The sequence below is a fragment of the Furipterus horrens genome, unplaced genomic scaffold, assembly GCF_987537825.1.
Source record: "Furipterus horrens unplaced genomic scaffold, mFurHor1.1.pri manual_scaffold_17, whole genome shotgun sequence".
NCBI classification, from domain to species: Eukaryota; Metazoa; Chordata; class Mammalia; order Chiroptera; family Furipteridae; genus Furipterus; species Furipterus horrens.
Window position 1 is genome coordinate 79,803,526 of NW_028327187.1, and position 19,226 is coordinate 79,822,751.

Consider the following 19,226-nt stretch of genomic DNA (forward strand, 5'->3'; position numbering starts at 1 on the left):
GTCAGTCCTTCCTTACAGCTGTCCTATCCCTGAGGTCCAGGACCCTTCCTCCTATACCTGAGGCGGGGATAGGGGTGTTGACAAAAGTCAGCTCGGGATGAGAAGGGAAGCCGCACAGAGCCAGGTCCCTGTCCAGGAGGCAGGAGCAGCCGCCACAGTGGGAGGGAGCAGCGAGCCAACAGCTGAGTGAGACAAGGCCTGGGTTATTTTTTTTCCAGTTTGTTGGCATGTGGGTGGATTTTTCTCCTTTTTTCTTCTCCCCTGCTCTCTGCCGTTTCCACAGAGATGTGGGAGTTTGCAAATTTGTCTCAGTGGAGGGGAGAGGCAAGAGCTGATTTAGGGGGGGTCCTCATCAGGGACCAGGGGAACAGGGAAGGACGCTGCAATTCTGGTAGCAAGAAAACTAGTGTCCACTCTCTGATGGTAACAGTGGGGCGAGGAAATCTCTCAGTCTCTCTCCTCTCCAGGCTGCAGGGCTGCCTTCTCGCCTGTGCTCAGCTCTTGGCTCTCAAATCCATCCCACCTGGTGATTGCAAAAGCCTCTCCTTTGCTTCTTTCCTTGCTCTGTTAATGCCAACTGCCCTTTCTTCAGGGCCCTGGACAAACTCAGGGCACACCTGAGACTCTTCAGCCCAGAGGCTGCTCTCCTCCCCAGTATCTCCACAGGGGTTGAGTGGTCTGAGGAACTTTCCTTTTTTTCCCAGTTATACATTTAAAGGATTAAAAAAAGAAACCCAGTACCTATTAGCAAATGCTAAGTGCCAAATGAGTGGTTCAGGCTTGCAGAGGGGGAAGCTTTCTGCAAGGGTTAAGGAGTGGTAGTTTAGGCAAGGCTTCTTGGAGGCTGTAGGTCCTAGGCAAAATGACAAAACAGGTGAGGGCATGTCATGCAGAGCCAAAGAGCACCAGGCTGTGGGTTTGGACATCTAGATCCCAGTTCTGCCATCAATGTGCAATGGGATGTTGAACAAGGAAGTTATTTCCCTTCTCTTGGGATTTCTTTCTTAATCTGGAAAATGGGATGGATCTCTAAAGCTCTACAGATTTGTGGAGCCTGAGTCCTGATTCCTGGCCTTGGGGGTTATGAGACATCTAATGAAATCATGTGTATGCAGAATGCACTGAACGCCATAGAGGGATAGGATGACCCACCGTCCCAGTTTGCCTGGGATTTAGAGGCTCCCTGGGAAGCGGAACTTCAGTGCTGAAACAATCCCAGGCAGAACAGGATAGTTAGCCTAGTAAGGACCACATCCCCTGCTTGTCATTAACATCATCGTCGTCATCATCGTTATTATTACCACTAGAGGGCAACATTCTCTTATGCCTGGGAGCAGGTCTAACCCCCACCCAAAAGGCACAGAACTATGCCCTCATTCCAGGGCCAGCCAACCCTCTCAGTCCTTTTCTTCTAGAGGAGAACACTGAAGAACAGAGAGATCCTTGGATCTCGAATGTCATGGGCTTCCTTTTGGCCTTGTCAACCCCATGTAGTCTGATTTTGCCAATTGTGCCCGAACCCCAGTCAGCACTGACGTGTCCCCCAGTCTGTCCCTCTCTGGCAGAACTGACCCACTTCTCAGGGGGCTGGAGACATAGAAAGAGGCTGACACACAACTTTGGTTTGTCCAGACACAACAGGTACTCTCTCAAGGCTGCGCCATTGGGCCCATGCGTTGATGGCTGGCAGCATACACGCTCTGCAAGGCCGGCTCCGCTGATAAAGGAGTTGGCTTCCTCCTTCCTAGAGAACCAATTTCTTTATCACTTTATACCCCTTATCACATTGAATTGTAGTTATAATTTATCTACCAGATATCCCATTAGATTGTTGATTTAGGTATTCAACAAACATGAATAGCTTATTGTTTTCCTACCATGTCCTAGGTTTTTTGCCAGACTTGTGCTACAATGTGGAGCAGGAGACAAGAGTATCTGCCCTTGTAGAGCCAACAGTTTAGTCAAGGAGGTAGGAGTGAAGCACACAAAGAACCGCACAAATCAATATATAATTACACACTTGCTGAGTTTTAAGGAAGAAAGACTCACTGAGAGACTATGTCAGAGGAATCTATGTCATCTGGGAGAGAAGGTGCCACTGATGAACTGACAGTCGAACCAAGATCTGAAGGATGAATAGGCAGTAAGTAGGCAACGAAAACAGCTTTACACACCAAAAGAACAGCAGGTACACAGGGCCCGAGAGGGGAAAAGCCCGGCTCCCTGGAGGAGCTGTTTCCTCCTTAACGGCACAGCCTGCCTCTTGTTCACTTCTTGCTATAGCTCCAGCCCTGGCACACAGAGGTGCCAAATAAATGTCTGTCAAATTGAATTGGATGAAATTTTGTCTTGGAAAGCTTCACAGGCCAGGGGTCAAAAAGCCTAGCTTCTAGCTTCTAGCTCCAGCCCTTCCAGGCAATTCAATCCAACTTTCTACCTGCTTGCTGGGCACCCACCATTGGCAAGGACCTTGAGCCAGTCCCGGTTCGGGACTTGAAAGGTATGTAAAACTGTCCTGCAGCAGCGCATGGTCAGGTGAAGTATCTAACAGGTATATAGGCCCCCTCCTCTCTGAGTCTTTTTCTCTCCAGTTCTAAAATGAGGGATTAAGATTACAGGATCTCTAAGGCCCCTTCCAGCTCTAACAGACTTGATCTGCTCTTCCTTGAATAACAGCCAGTTACGTGGCAGTGGGGACGATGAAGCTGAGTCTTCTCTTTCTCCTCTATGGGACTCACATGGACTAGGGCTGGAGAAATGCAGGCCTGGGTTCTGTTTATGTGCCATTTATTCTTTTACAAAGTCTTGGGAGCAGTTAGGGTTCGCTGCTTTGGATGAGAATGTTCTAGTATTTGATGAACCTTTCTTTCCTGTCCCCTCTTCCCACTCCACCCCCAGTCTTCTTTTGTACATCTAGAACTGCTTTGCATATATCAGGGAGAGCCCTTAAAATCATCGTTTTCAACCCTTCCATCCAGTATTTACATTCTCTGTGCAATAGACCCTCCGAATGAGGCCATCCAGCCACTATTTGAAGAACTCCAGTGACGGGGATTTACCGTCATCACTAAGCTTTGCCTGTGAGAAGTTTCTTCCCCTTGGGAATCTGTCTCCCTGTAATTTTCACCCACTGTTTCTGGCTGCACCCTTTGGAGCTAACCAGAATAATTCTACTACATTGCCCCCCCTCCACCGACAGCCTATTGGATATTTGAAGCCAGTAATGATGCCTTCATAAGCCAGTTCTCCTCTAGGCCAAATATTATCTGTTCCTTCCAATGTTTTTTATTGGTTCAAATCCCCTTAGCATCTGTAAATATAGTTTAGTTTAGGTAAGATTTATATCCTGCCTACTTTAAAGAGGATTTCAAGCAACTCATCAGTTGCAACATGAAAGAAAGACAATTAGGGATAAAAATGTGGAAGAAAACAGAGCAGAGACCATGTAAAGGAAGCACGAATAGATGTTGCCAGGTACCTAAAATGAACTGGATTATAATTGGACTCTGAATTTGGCTCCAAGTTTTATGGCAGCTAGGACAAAATTGGAAACACATTGGGCTATGTGGTTTTATGTTCTGACAGGATTAAGCTTACAAATCATCTTCACAGAGGAAATTTTTTCCTAAAACAAAGCTCCAGACTAACCTATTAGGATACCTTTCTGTGAGACTGTTCAAGACTGACACGTACTTCGGCTACATCTTGGCCCTTCCCCCAGTAGGGAGAAGAGGACTGAAAGGACAATTAATTAATCAGACAAATGCTGTTTCAGTTTTAAGTACTGTTATCTCCTGAGGGATCCCCACAGAGATGTGTGTCTTCCTTTTCTCTTCCTTTTTCCTTTTCCTGTGTTTCTCACAGATGGTCACTTGCCGACCGTTCTGCTCTTTAAAGTCTGCGATCTTAAGACTCCTTGGAACACCAAACCTCAGCAAGTCTGTGCAAATTATTTCTCTCTAGCCTCCAGTGTCCTCATCTGAAAAATGAGTTCATCTCTAAGGTCACTTCAGCTTTGATATTCTGGGCTGTAAACTCTTAGAGGGAAAGACCAATGATTTTTGTTTTTAAATATGATTTTCCCATCTCGTATCTGACAGCTAACAGGTGCAGAAAACCTGCTTATGAGAAGAGCTGTGAGAATCCAATAGGAAAAACCAATTTGAACAGATGCCACCTTTGCATCGGAGGAAAATATTTCATGGCTTTCATTATCATGACAAGTTCTTGTTGACTGAATACTGGCAGTGGGGAGATGTGGTTTTCAGGGTTCTTTTCTGCTCTAGCTCTGCATTCTTTGGCAAAGCTGGCTCTAGGATAAGGGGGACTGGAACAATCACACCAGGGACCGAAGCTTCTGGGCAGTGCCTCTGGGAGGCAGTAGGCAGGAAAAGAAGGTAGTGCCAGTTTCTGCTGAATAACAAGTAACTAACACAAGGCTCACCTCGCAGCGTGTGATATTCAGTACATACAGTATCCATGTGAACCCCCTCCCCTCCTACCATGTTACTCTCTTGCTCAAAAGCCTTCCAAAGCTTTTCATTGTCTGTAAGAGAAGGTATAGCCCTGGCTGGGTAGCTCAGTTGGTTGGTTGGTAAGAGCGTTGTCCTGATACACCAAGGTTATGGATTTGATCCCCTTTGAGGGCATATGCAGGAAGCAACTGAAGAGTATGTGAATGAGTGGAGCAACAACTCTCTCTCTCTCTCTCTCTCTCTCTCTCTCTCTCTCTCTCTCTCTCTCATCAATATTGAAAACAGAAAGAGAGAAGATCCAGATACTCTACTTTGTCAATGAGTCTTCTCCAAACTGAATCAAGCCATATCTTCCCATCTCCTCCTATCCCTTATCACACACACACACACACACACACACACACACACACACACACACACACACACGTCTCTCGTGCTCAAGCAAACTGCATGTGGTTCCCCAAACAAGTACTATTTTCCTGACTGCTCCTTTCCTCCCTCGGGACATGGCTCCATTCAACAGGTATTTCTCAGCTCTATCACTTCCACCTGTAGAAATCCTAAGCTCAGCTCAAACACCTTCACATCCATAAAGGCATCCCAGCACCACAGTCCTAGTGCCTCCACTCTAGCGCCTTGCACATTCTGTCTTGTTGGTCCTGTCTGTGACTTATGGTTGTAGCTCTGTGACTAGAATGGGAGCTCCTTGAGGACACAGGCAATGTCTGATTCACTGATAGCTCCGCATCATCCTTCCTGTTTTGTTTTTCTCCATCTATGTTAGTTTCCTAGGATGCCATAACAAAGTAACACAAACTGGGTGGCTTAAAACAGCGGATATTTATTCTCTCTCAGTTCCAGAGGCTAGAAGCCTGAAATCAAGATCAGCAGGGCCATACTCACTCTGAAGGCTCTAGGGAAGAAATCCTTCACTGCCTCTTCCAGCTTCAGGTGGTTGCCAGCAATCCATGGCATTCCTTGGCTTGTGGACTCCAAACTTTGCCTCCATCTTCACATGGCTCTGTGTGTGTGTATGTGTGCGCGTGTGTGTGTCTATGTCCAAATTTCCCTTTTCTTATAAGGACTCTAATAATTGAATTAAGACCAATAGAGTATGACCTCACTGTAACTTGAGTACATCTTCAAAGACATTTATTTCCAAATAAGATTACATTTACAGGATGGACATCAAGTTTTGGGGAATATTATTCAACTCAGTACACCATCCAACATGTTCTCTATAGTCTATTTGTTTATTGTTTTTCTCCCCCTATGAGCTCTATGAAGTCAGGGATTGTTGTCTATTTTGTTTATTGCTATATTCTCAGTGTATAGAACAGTCATTGACACATGGTAGACACTCATAGATACTTTGTGAAAGAATCTTTGTATCCGTCTGTCCCTACCCCACAGGGAATCTGAATGTGAGAAGTAGGGATAAAGGTAGAATGCAATAATTGCCTAGAACATAATAAATGCTCTGTAAATGTTCTCTGGATGAATAGAAGTTTGATGGATGTATTGATTTAACACTTATGAAGCACCAATTTTATACAAGGTATGAGGAAGGGTATAAAGAAGTGAGAAGGAAACATCTGAGCATCTTGCCTATGCCTCTGGCTGAACTTAGGCAGCTCATTCAACCTCTGGGTTTTACTTTCTCATCTGTAAGGTGGAGGTAATAACAGTATCTATCTCACTGGATTGTCATGATGATCATGTGAGTTTTTATGTGTAAAGAGCTTAGCATAGAGCTTGTCACATGGTAAGCATCATAGATGTGTTAGTTATTACTGTTGTGATTACTATTATGTGCTAGCCCTCTGTCTTTGCAAGCTGTTTTTTAAGCCAGCTTTATCAAGATATAATTCACATACCATAAAATTCTCCCTTAAAAATGTATAATTCACGCCCTGGCTACTGTGGCTCAGTGGATTGAGTGTTGGCCTGCGAGCCTAGTGTCGCTGGTTCGATTCCCAGTCAGGACACATGACTAGGTTGCACGTCAGGTCCCCAGTTGGGGGTGTAAGTGAGAGGTAACCACACAGTGATGTTTCTCTCCCTCTCTTTCTCCTTTCCCCTCTCTCTAAAAACAAACAAACAAACAAACAAATAAATAAGTAATTTAAAAATGTATAATTCAGTGGTTTTTAATTAACGGGGTTGTGCAGCCATCACCACAATCTAATTTTAGAACATTTTCATTCGCCCCCTCCCCAAAAAACATACCCGTTAGCAGTCACTCCTCTTTCCCCTACCCTTGCCCCAGTCCCTGGAAACCACTAGTCTACTTTTTGTCTCTATGGATTTGCTTAATCTGGAATTTTATATAAAGGGGAACGTACAATATGTGTCCTTCTGAGTCTCTTTTAGCATAATGCTTTCAAGGTTCACCCATGTTTTAGCATGCATCAGTACCTCATTCCTTTTTATGACTGAATAATGTTCTACTGTGTGGATGTGCCACATTTTGTTTACCTATTCACCCTCAGCAGGTGAACGTTTGATTGTTTCCACATCTGGACTATTATGAATAATGCTGCTATGAACATTCATGTACAGATTTTTGTGTGGATATATGTTTTTTTATTTATCTTGTGTATATACCTAGAAGTGGAATTCCTGGGTCATATGGTAACTTTGTGTTTAACATTTTGAGACACTTACAAATTGTTTTCCAAATTGATGCACCATTTTACATTCCCACTAGCAAAGAATGAAACTCCCAATTTCTTCACTTGCTCACCAATACTTCTTGTCTGTCCTTTTTATTTTAGCTATCATGGTGGGTGTGAACTGGTATCTCAGTGTGTGTGTTTTAAGAAACTGATGTTTATTTTTCAACAACCTTATTTCCATTTTATATTTAAGAGCCTGTGGAAGAACAGCTTAACCACCCAGTGGTTATTCCTACCCATTCAGTGATGTTGGGCTGACCAGCAGTGAACTAGGGGAGCCAGAGCAGTCTATTCACCCTGAAATTCCTCCTTGGCAACAACCTATTCAGCAGCAGCCTGCTCTCCCTTTTCAATCTCTTTAGGATCTATGTAGAAGTAGAGCTCAGGCATGACCTCCCATGGATGCTCACAGGAGATGGTCCTACACGTGCACAACAGACCTGCTCAGGGAGCCCCCCTTGCTGTTGCAAGGGATGGCAATGTCCACGTAGCGCAGAGAAGTGTCTGTGTTACAGAGCAATGGTAAGCAGGTTAACATAAGATGCCTCTGTGAGCCCTGGCTGGTGTGACTCCATGGATTGAGCCCTGGCCTGCGAACGAAAGGGTCACCGGTTTGATTCCTAGTCAGGGCACGCGCTCAGGGCACATGCCTGAATTGCGGGCCGGGTCCCCAGTTGGGGGCGCGTGAGAGGCAACCACACGTTGATGTTTCTGTCCCTTTCTCCCTCCCTTCCCCTCTCTCTAAAAGCTAAAAAAAAAAAAAAAAAAAAAAAAAAAAAAAAAAAAAAGATGCGAGAGGCTGGTGGTCAGACCTGGGATCAGTAATCACTGGAAGTCAGTGGCTTCTAGCATGCGCCTGGGTCTGATTTAGTGAAGGTTCCAGGAATGAGGCAGCCAGCAATAGTAGTGGCCCTGGTGAAAGCCCCAAACCAGCACAGCTCACAGGCCAGTAATCCTGGACAGTATGATACTAACATCAGCAGGGTTTTTCAGTGGCAACAAGAGCACGAACTGCCGGCAGAAGCTTCTCTCAGGTTCTCTTCAGACTTATGATGCAGATGCCATCACTTTTCCTTTTGTAGATGTGCTGTTCCATTTGAAACTCAAGGTTGGTGCCATGTAAGTGGGTTTCTGCTGCAAGGAATTTAAGGGCACCCTCCTCCTTCATCTGCAGAACAGCAAGGGCTCGGACGTTGTGAAAGTTTCCCTTTCAGTTACAACAGGAACCCAGAAAAACACTTTGGGGGTAGCACATGAAACTCATTGTGGTTTTGCTCTGCATTTCCCTGATGGCTAAGGATGTTGAGCATCTTTTCGTGTGCTTAACTGGTTATTTGTACATCTTCTTTGGAGAAATGTGTATTCAAGTTCTTGTTGGGTTGTTTTCTGTTGTTGACCTGTAAGAGTTCTTTACATAATCTGGACACAAAACCCTTATGAAATATATCACTTGCACATATTTTCTCCCATTCTGGGTTGTCTTTCCTGTGCCAAATGTTTTTGCATGTTTTTTTCCAAGACCACCCTGTGAGGTAGGTGTTATTGATAAGAAAATGAAAGTCGAGGGAGAAGATGAAATTTAAATCCAGTTGTTTTTGTTTTCTGACAATAAAACTCGTGCTTTCTCCTCTACCCGAATGTGCTCACAAAGATGAATGAAGACACATTTCTGGCTTTTTAAAGAGTTCAGTCTGGCAGAGGACATAAAATAAGAACACAAATGAATGCACTGTAAAGCAGAGTTCCACTTGTCCCTCAAATGACACAAGAGAAGTGTAGAGAAAGTGCCGTGGGAGGTCAAGAGGAGAGAAAAAGTGAGCACTTCTGGCTCGGGAAATCAAGGTTTGCTTCAGTAAGGTGGCATTTAAGTCGTGAAGGGTGGGTACCGTTTCAGTGTGTGGAAATAATGGCCTGAATGGGGGAGAAGATTTCCAAAGAAGAGTAGAAAATGAGGGTTTAGGGAACATACGGCGCTTTGATCCTAAGTCTGTCTGCGATGGTGAGTCCCAGGGGGTATTGGAATGGGAGATCCTGAGACTGCTTTGGTTGCAGGACCTAGGCACTGGCTAACCTGGGGGTATCTGACACTTGACATTGGAAGACCCAAAGGGGATGGAGAGTCCGTGGGATGCCTGGACCGGAGGGCTGCATGGGATGGGGGAGGGGGGTTCCTGGGGGGTTCCTGGGGTGTCTTAGATGAGGATCTTGGGCCTGGCGGACCCGGGGTGCATTGGGACGGACTGGACCGACTGGCATGGAGGGCTTCATTAGGTTGCGTTAGGTGAGGACCCTGGGACCCGTGAAGGGAGCAATCTCCCGCACCCTGCGATGGGGCTGGCCGGGTGCTTGGGGCGGGTCCGGCTCCGGGCGCTGGTGGCTGTGGCAGGTGGGGAGCGCGGGGGCGGGCCAGGAGAACCGGGTGGGGGCAGGGGCGGGGGGCGGGCCGGCTGCCGGGGCGGTCCCGCGCGGCCGTGCTGCGCAGTGACTCCGCAGCGGGCGGAGCGCCGTGGGCCTCGTCCTCCGGAGCCGTGGTGGTGGCGGTGGCGGCAGAAGCGGCAGCCTCAGCTCCTGCTCCCGGTGCCGCCGGACCCAGCGCTGTCTCCCGGGCCCCCCCGGGCCCCGGGGCCCTCGAGCCCGGTGCGCGCCCTCGCGTCCCGCCGGCCCCCTCCCCCGGCTGGGCCCGGGGGAGGGTGGCGCCGTGAGAGAGCGGGGACCGGGCTCTCCTGCCCCTTCCCCTGCCCCTGGGCCGCCAGGATGGAGGCGGGGTCCGGGCCCCCGGGGGGCCCGGGATCCGAAAGCCCCAACCGGGCGGTGGAATACCTGCTGGAGCTGAACAACATCATTGAGAGCCAGCAGCAGCTGCTGGAGACCCAGAGACGGCGCATCGAGGAGCTGGAGGGCCAGCTGGACCAGCTCACCCAGGAGAACCGCGACCTGAGGGAGGAGAGCCAGCTGCACCGTGGAGAGCTGCATAGGGACCCCCACGGCGCACGGGACAGCCCGGGCCGCGAGAGCCAGTACCAGAACCTGCGAGACACCCAGTTCCACCACCGCGAGCTGCGGGAGAGCCAGTTCCACCAGGCGGCCCGGGACGTGGGGTACCCGAACCGGGACGGTGCCTACCAGAACCGGGAGGCGGTGTATCGGGACAAGGAGCGGGACGCCTCCTACCCGTTCCAGGACACTACCGGTTACCCAGCCCGAGAGCGCGACGTGGCCCAGTGCCACCTGCACCACGAGAACCCAGCCCTGGGTCGCGAGCGGGGCGGGCGGGAGGCCGGGCCAACGCACCCGGGCCGCGAAAAGGAAGGCGGCTATTCAGCTCGGGAGCGGGGCCAACTAAGCCGTGGCGCATCCAGGAGCTCCAGTCCCGGGGCCGGCGGCGGCCACAGCACCAGTACCAGCACCAGCCCGGCCACAACCCTCCAGAGAAAGTAAGGAATGTGTTTGTGCCTCTGACTTGTACCCTCTCATTCCCTCTCCAACTTGTCCAGCTGATAAAGTCAGAACCTGGTGCCTGATTCCATGTCCTCCTCTCCTGTCCCAACCTGTTAGGAGAAGTGGGAACCCCTCATGGGGCAAAGGCCCTTTTTCTAGCCACCCCAGACAGGGTTGGCCCGATGAGAGCAGGCATCTCTTCTTTCTCAGAACCATGGCCAGTGAGAGCCTACAGCAGTCATCACCCCTCCACTTTTTTTTACTCCCTAGCTGTATCCTTGCCAGAGGATGGCTTTGCATTTATTTATTTATTTAGGGTGTGTTTATTGTCTGTGAAGGTGCCAACTCAGAGCCCTAAGAAAAAGAAAACCCACCTCCTTTTTCTTTTGGCCTATTGGGGTCTTCTCTGCAGGTCCTGAGTGCTTTGCCTGATCTTGTTTCCTCTGGCAGCCTCAGCTCCATCCTTTCTCAGAGAGGCAGGTGGGGACCAGAATGGCTGCTCGAGGCTGAGACATCCATCTGAGGGGAACTGCAGCACATCCTGGCCTGGGGAGCAAAGATGGGGGAGCAAAGATGGAGGCGTAGTCTGTGACTAGTTCCTCAAAGACCACCCCCTCTCCACCCTAAAGAAAAACACCACCCAGTTAAAGAGCATACAAGGAAGAGAAGTCTACAGAGCTTCCCTCTTCTTGGATCAGGGCCAGTTTCTGTGCTGGGGTCTGTGTGTCTGCCTATTTGGGACACCTTGGCATTATCTCTTGGGTTGGTGGGACCTGGGCTGGGTCCACTTCTTCCACGCAGATACCACAATAAGCTGCTGGTCAGGATAAATGTCAGGCTGAGAGAGTCAAGGGCATGCAGGCTCACAGGGCTGCCCTAAAGGCTCCCTGATTTCTATTCTGCTGGGTTGGAAAGAACACTGAACTGGGAGTTAGGAGACCTGGGTTCCCCTTCCAGCTCTGCTGCAGATTGGCTTTGTGACCTTGACTGAGTCTCTTTCTCTCTCTGGCTATCAGTTCCCTTATATCTTTTTCAAAGGCAAGGTCTGCCTTGAATGGTCTTTAAGGGCCGCTGCAGCTTAAATCTGATGGTTCTGTAACTAATCCGGCCCCACTACAGAGCAAGTCTAAAGTCCTCTAGCGAATGGACAGCCTTCCCCCTCCTCTCACTGCTCAGCTGGTCCTACCATGTGCCACAACCAGTGGAGTGTCTCTTGGAGGCTGGGCTGGGGGTGGGGAAGCCTTCTGCCTCAGGAAATCTGCCGGGAGACAGCTCTCTGCAACTCCCCCGTGGTGAGGCAGCAGACTGGGGTGCTGGGTTGAGATGGCTGGGCCCCAGGAGCAGCAGCTGCAGTTCAAGGGCCCGGCTGGGCTCCACTGCAGTGCACCCTTGGCTGAATTTTGGTGTGCACTGTCCTAGAGTAGTCCGGGGGCTAGGGAAGTAGGCTCTCCTGACCAGGTGGGGCTGCTTGGAGCCCATTCCTGAAGGACTGACTACACAGGGCTTGGGACCCCACACTGGAGGAAGGGTCTGGGTCAACCAAGCACGGTCTTGGTCTTCTTTCTGGAGAGGGCCACGGTAGGATGAGGGCAGAGGGAGATTGGATAGGCGCTGTGGTCCTCAGCCTGACTGCGGACTCTCCTAGGGTAACCAGGCCTGTGACAGAGGAGGCAGCCTCTTTATGTGTGGCTCTGGGGAGCAGAACCAGGAGCAGTGGGAAAAATTTGGGATAAATCAGGAAGAACTTTCCAACCTGGCCGTCTGATGATGCAATGGACTGCCTCAATAGGTGGGGATGGGGGCTGGCTGGATGTGTCCGGCAGAGGCCCAGTGGGGGTCGAGGAGAGCTGAAGAAAGGCACAATTCCTGAATCAGGTGTAAAGCCCAATGAAATGACCTGGGCCTCCCCTGGTTCCAGGATTCCATGATGCTCACACTCTCCATCCTGCAGACGTAGGTTTGAGTCTCTTGGCTGGCAGCCCATTTGCTCTTGAGCTCTGTGCTTCTGCCGTCCACACAAGTCAACCTCTTGTTCCTTCCCAGTTCTTGTTGGATTTCCTGGTTTCACATTTCCTACTGGATTAATAAGGGGGGGTTAGATAATAGTTCTTCGAATTTCTCCTAACCACACATTAAATATTTGCACATCCAGTATTTCCTCTTTTGGTCCTCACAATAGGCCCTGTACAGTGAGCATTAATAACTCCATTTTAGAGATGGGGAAACTGAGACTCCAAGATGAAGAGACCTTGCTCAAGGTTATGCTGCTAATTCCTAATGGAGCTGGGACTAGAACCCAAGTCCACCTGTCTTCTATGACTATTATTTTTTCACTAGAGCTTTCCAACCCACAGGACTCTCTTGGCCTCAGGAACCTGGCTGGGTCATGAACTGGGAGAGGCGAGGAGAGCCTTAGGTATCTAGAGGATTGGAGCGGAAGAAAATGACTCTGGGATTAGTGGGGGAGTCAACGTGGAGGAAAGAAGGCTGTGTCTCCCTCCTTTCCACTCTTCCTCCTGGCCAGGTGTTAGGAAGGCCTGTTGATGCAGTAGCCATTGCTGCCACCACAGCTACTGCAAGCGACTCCCCTGCCAGGCCTGTTCTGGGTTTGTAGAGTGGGTGAGAAGCCTGCCTCTGGAAGCTAGGGCAGGCGGGGTGGGAGTTTAGCAGCAGAGGCTGCAGCATTGGGGGAGGAAAGGTAGATGCTGGTACAGGCTGGGCACTCCTGGTCCCCAGGCTCCCTCTGGTGGAGGAAGAGGGGAGAGACGGGCCTGGACCCAGCTGCCGCTTTTTGAGAGCCCCCTCTGCCTAGGGACTTACTGAGTCCTCCCCACCACCCCGTGCGTCTGTCAACACAATCCACATTTTACAGCTGAAGCAACTGAGGGCTCAGAGCAGTGAAGCAACACAGCAGAAATCACACTACCCATAAGACAGACTCCCAATCCTGCGAACTTTCCCTTTACTGCTGTTGATAGCAGCTATCAGGTCCACCCGCACCCATGTCACCCCCCAGGATTCCCACGTCCTCCCACACTGTCTCTTCTGGACAAGTTCCCGGATGCCAGTATGCCTTCTGCTGTGGTCTGGGTGTGGCCTTTCTAGTACAGCAGAGAGCGAGATAAAGCCCGGCCTCCTTCTGGCCACTGGTCCTCTGTACGTCAGGGCCTTGCTTATTTGTTTGTGTTTTTTAGTAGCTGCAGGTCACTACCAGTGCTCACATTTTTTTCCCTGGAATTGTCAGCTCCCCACCACCACCACCAGATGACTAGAAAAGAGCCCTGCTTTCTTTGTTGATCTTGGCCTGGCCCCCCTTGCAGCTCAGGCACCTGGAATGATTTACAGGCATGCTGGGGGCCACTGCTGAGCCGCTCCGTGCTGAAGAGAGCTGCGTTCCCCGCACTTTGTGTACAGGCCCAGCTCTAGTTCTGCTGTAGGCGGTGGTGAGCTGAAGCTGCTTTGGTGGTAACTCTCTGTCCTCTGCTCCCACCTCCTGCCCACCCCACAAGCTGCCTCACATTAGGGGACAGCAACAAAAGGACTGGCCTGGTATTCTTGACATCCAGGGAAATATCTGGGCTACCATGCAGCTGTTTCCCACATGCAATGGGGTGTCAGAGTGCTTCCCAAAGGGGGCTGAGGGTGCTGAGAGGGTGCGAGTGAGACCAGGGAGGGGCTCCTGGGGAAGTCTGTCTCCTCCGGGGTCTCTGGTGCTTTTCCCAGGAGGGTCTCCGTCTTCTCAGGAGGGAAAACCATTTATCTTCCCCCTACTGTGTTGGGAGCTTTATACTTGTGTGGGAGGAAATGATAATGTCGAGTTGAATGAGAATTAGAGGAGTTTTCCTTCTCTGTCTAGATCTGTGGCAAGAATGGGGTTGTTGTTATCCACAAACATTTCTTAGCTGCGTGCACACAGCAGGAGGGTCCACCAGGCTGAGCCAACACCATGCTCTCTGTACTCGAGAGCCCCCTGCCCCCTGCCAGAGACACAGGGTTCCAGGCTGGCCCCCCATCACAATGGTGCCCGGGACAAAATGCGTAGCAAGGCTGGTGAGGAGTGGGTATTCTCTGGACGATCAGGATAGGCCAGGCCACTGGTCAAGGACCCAGACAGGGGCCTTTGAAGAGAGTGAGTGTCTTCTGGAGGAGGCGGTGGGAAGAAGACTGGATGCAAGCTTGCTCTCGGCTGGTCTTCGATCTGTCCCATCCCTGTCTGCTGTGGCTTCTGAATTTTCTGGGCACACAGTTAAGTCCTGGAGCATGGAGAGGGGGCCATGCGTGTGCTGAGTGAGTCTCAGCCTTCTGCATGCCAGGCGCCACCCTGTGTGGCTTTATGTAATAATAGCTAACATTTTTACTGCATTTACCGTGTGCCAAGCACTATTTGTTCTAAGTGCTTTCCATGTATGAATTCATTCAACCTTCACCTGAATCCTTTGATGTAGATAGTTATTAAAATCATTTTACAGGTGAGGAAACCAAGACCCAGAAAAGTTGGATAAGTTACCCAGGGTCACTCAGTGAATAAGAGGAAGAACTGAGAAGGAGCTAGGAGGAGCCCTTGTCAGTCGGGCTCCCGAGTCCGTCCTCAGAGTTCTTACGCATCAGGCGGTACTGCCTCTTAACTCATTTGCACAGGGTCCGTGCCAGGTGGATGTTAGTATTATCCCCACTTTTCAGACAAGATAACGAGGATCAAAGGGGTGTGGTTACTTGCCTGAGGTTACTCAACTGCATGGAGCCCAGAACCAGTTGGCTCCCAATCCTGTGGTACATTGTTGCCTCCTGCAGGCAGGCAGAGTGTAAAGACATAACACTCCAGGTATGGCTCAGGGCTTCCCCCATCAGAGCTCCCGGGACCACTGTCCCAGTCAAGCTCCCTTTCCTGGTTCGCTCACGGATTTTTGCCATTGTCTCCCAATATACCCCTCCTGCTCTTGCTTCGCCAGGCCTCTGATGAAGTGCAGCCAGGCCAGGCTTTCTGCGGGGCTCCAGCAGTTTCAATCTCTCTTCTGCCTGCAGACGTGAAATGTTCAAACTCTTCTGCCTGCTATGCATGGTCCTCTTTGGATGTGCCCCCAACTTACCTCTCTCCTCTCATCTTTTTACAGCCGCCCCTCACACAGACCGTGCTTCAGCCCGACTGGCCTGTGTTCCCCATTGTTTGCTCACTTAGCCTTTTGATAGCCCCTGGGTCTTTGCTCATGCTGTTTCCTTCTCCTGGGCTTTCTCCGTTCAGTTCCCAGGCTCAGCTCTGCTGTCATCTCCCCCATGTTTGTTCCCTGGTTCCTCCTGATGTTTGGTCTATCCCCAGCCCTTGAAATGAGCACTTTGGCCCTTTTTATACCTTAATGGTTATTTGCTTACATCTTGTGTCCTCTCTACTAGATTGAGAGCCCCCTCAGATTGTGATTTAATGGACATATATTGAGTGCATATTGTATCTATGCTAGGTGCTCTGGGCATGAGTCAAGGAACAAGAGGCTTGGAAACACATAGCGTAGCACATAATAGCTGCTCAATAAATATTGAGTAAACAAATGACTGTCAGATTAAGTCCTAGTGCACTAAGGGCCACATGTGTCTACCTTTTTCTTCATCTCAGGACTTCTGTATAGAGAGATGACTCAACTTCAGAATTCTCTTGGCTTCTCTCTGGCTTTTCCCTTACGTTCCCTGATGCTGTTTGGCCTCTGCTCTCTGATGCTCCTCACACTCACCAGTGCCCCAGTTCATAGAATGGCAGATTAACAGAGTCAGATGAGACTTTGGAGACATTTAGGCCCATCGTCCTATGGTTATCAGTTTGTTCCATGCCATGGCCATGTCATATCGTGGTCATATTCTATTCTGAAAGGAGCAAAGAGGCCTACATAAGACGTCTGTGCAGTCTTCCCAGTCCAGTGAGAAGTTCGTTAAATTTAGCTATCAAATCTTTTTTGGGCTCAGACCCTGGGCCAGGTACAGTATCTTGGAGTCAGAATAAGACTCAGCCAGCCTCTCTGGCTCATTCCCTGCTGTATTTCCTGGAAGAATAATAAACACTGGTCACAAGGGAAAATGATGAATAAGTGACTTATTTCCTCTTTTGAGGTAACTCATTTCAAGCAAGATCATTTGCTAGTCACTCTCACTTCCTTGTGGCATTGGGTCTCTCTCCAAGCGTCCATGTTGAAAGCATTTATACAGGGAAGCCTGTTCTCAAGCACTTAGGGACTGAAGTTCTCTGGGAACTTAGCATTCAGAGCAAGTGTGGTGTTGGAGAAGGTGGACTTTGTCACTTAACTTTCAGGGCCTCTGTTTTCTCAAGTTGGAAACGGGCATAAAATTATGTTTTCTGATATATAAGATTTGTGTTGCCCCCTACAAAAATGTACCAGAAAATGTCCTGGTGTCCTAGCACACTTGTCAAGCTTCTGATCAGGATAGAAAGCTGAGGGACAAGGATGGAAAATAATATGTAAGGCTGCCCTGCCCCCTAGAGGTGGAATGTAGCAAGCAAAACAACCAGACAAGATCGTTGCATCACTGCTTTTCCAAAACAAAGATGACAAGCCAGAGGTACACTGCTGACCAGGGTGATGTCTCTAACATTTTAGAACGAAATCTATCACAGTTATCACTCTATATGTGCCATTTCACAAATATCAAGTGCATTTATTTGTAGCTATCTGATTTTTATGCCATTTTAAAAAGGGATAATATGATTGCATATCTGGGCCTTATGATCTCCTACCGGATTCCAGAATGCAGTATACTGCATTCACCTGAATAAAACCAGTATTCTTCTCTATATAACCACTTTAAAATTATTGTCATTATATCTGTAACAAAAGGTACTTACTTTCTTTCTTCCCCCACATTTCCTTACAAAACTGGGAGGCATCTCACAGAACTGTACACATTTGATATGCTAGCCAATTCATAAATAACCCATCTTATGGTGATTGTTGTGAGAATTTAAAAAGATGACGCTTATAAATTGTTCAGCACATAGTATGTGTTCACTCAGTTCTAGGCATTTTTATTATTAATAATAACTTTGTAAAACTCTGCCATGGAATGGCCGGAGGGGGAAGTCATGTGGGAACTTACCACATCTCTGAGAGAGATGTCAGTCCAGTGACTATTGTATGCCTAGTATGTGGCACACCTTGTACTATTGCAGGGAGGTCATTCTTTGGTTAACATTATGCACTTCCTGGCCTCAGGGCACTCACATTTGGACGGAGAAGATTGTCATGGAAACGGATGATTGCGGTGTGGTGTTTGTGTGTGCTGTGCCAGAGGGGAGCTAGGGTGTTCTGGGTACCCAAAGGAGAAATGTCTACCCTGATTATCAGGGAGGGCTTCCTGGAGGAGGTGATGCCTGAACTGAGGCTTGGAGGGTCAGTAGGAGTTAGCTAGGTGAAGAAGGCTAGCATGTGGGTTGGTGGGAATTGGCAAAAGGGAGGTTAAAATAGAGAGGACAGCATGAGCAGAGGAGACAGTATGACCAAAGGTACAAAGGCATGGAAGCAGCAGGGTATGGGGAAGGGATGAGTACTTTTATCAAACCAGTGCAAACTAGAGCACAAACGGAGGCAGGGAGCATCTGTAGAAGAGTGAAGAGTTGGCCAGCCCAGACCATGAGGACACTTGAACGGCAGGGTCAGAAGCTTTATCCTGTTGGGAATTGGGAGCCAATGTAGGGTTTTAAGCTAAGGGAAAAGTCGTGCATTGTAGAGCATGGAGTGACCTGTTGAGAATCATGTTTTGAAGAAATCCCATTAGAGGGATGATAAAGCCTGAGCTTGGGTAGGGGGAATAAAAATAATCTACTGAGGAAAAAGGGCAGTGATAACACAGTGACAAGTGCTGTGACAGAGGGAAGTGCAGCCTACAGCCAGAGCTCAGAAGAGTGGTGACCATTCATGACCAGAAGAGTTTTAATAATACTAGCATAAAAGTCAAGAAAATTGGAGCTGGAAGGATCCTTAAAAATGATCCAGCTCAGCTGCCCTGGCCAGGTGGCTCAGTTGGTTGGTGCATCATCATGTGTACCAAAAGGTTGCAGGTTCGATTCCCAATCATGCACATACCTAGGTTGCGAGTTCCATCCTTGGTCAGGGTGCTTATGGGAGGCAACCAATCCATATTTCTCTCACACATCAATGTCTTTCTGCCTCTCCTTCTGTCTCTCCCTAAAACCAGTGAACATATCCTCGGGTAAGGATTAAATTAAAAAGTAATCATCCAGCTCAGGCTCTTCATTTCATAGATGAGAAGACTGAGGCCCAGATAGAGAAAAGATTTGTAAAAGGCGATTTAATGTGTAAGCAGAGAAGCTCTGATTAGATGAGTCACTCTCATATTGATGCCAGTGATCAAAGCATCGTTCCTTAAATGAACTATTTTATGCCTTGAAATCTTGTGGAGGTTTCAGGGATCATTATCTTTGTGTTCTGCAGATGACAAAATGGGGGCTCAAGAAACCTAGATTACTTGTGGGGGAGGAAGCGGTGAAGAGGCATCACCTAAACAGAGGGTTTCTTGCTTCCATATCAGACAAACCCTCTGCCCTGGGTCAGCCCCTCGGAAATCAGATCTGCCAGATTCATAGCTGGGGTTTATGGTCTCCCTTCCTCAACTTAGG

General features: G+C 48.8%; 1 protein-coding gene across 2 annotated transcripts in view; it reads left to right on the forward strand.

The window, feature by feature from the left end:
• Positions 1-9,652: 9,652 nt before the first annotated feature.
• The window catches only part of IQSEC2 (IQ motif and Sec7 domain ArfGEF 2), a 75,359-nt gene continuing 65,785 nt past the window's right edge, over positions 9,653-19,226 (forward strand). For both annotated transcript variants that reach the window (XM_090264446.1, XM_090264444.1), the window contains exon 1: positions 9,653-10,587. In XM_090264446.1, the coding sequence (XP_090120572.1) occupies positions 9,908-10,587 (680 nt within the window). In that variant the 5' untranslated portion in view covers positions 9,653-9,907. The remainder of the gene's footprint in view (positions 10,588-19,226) is intronic.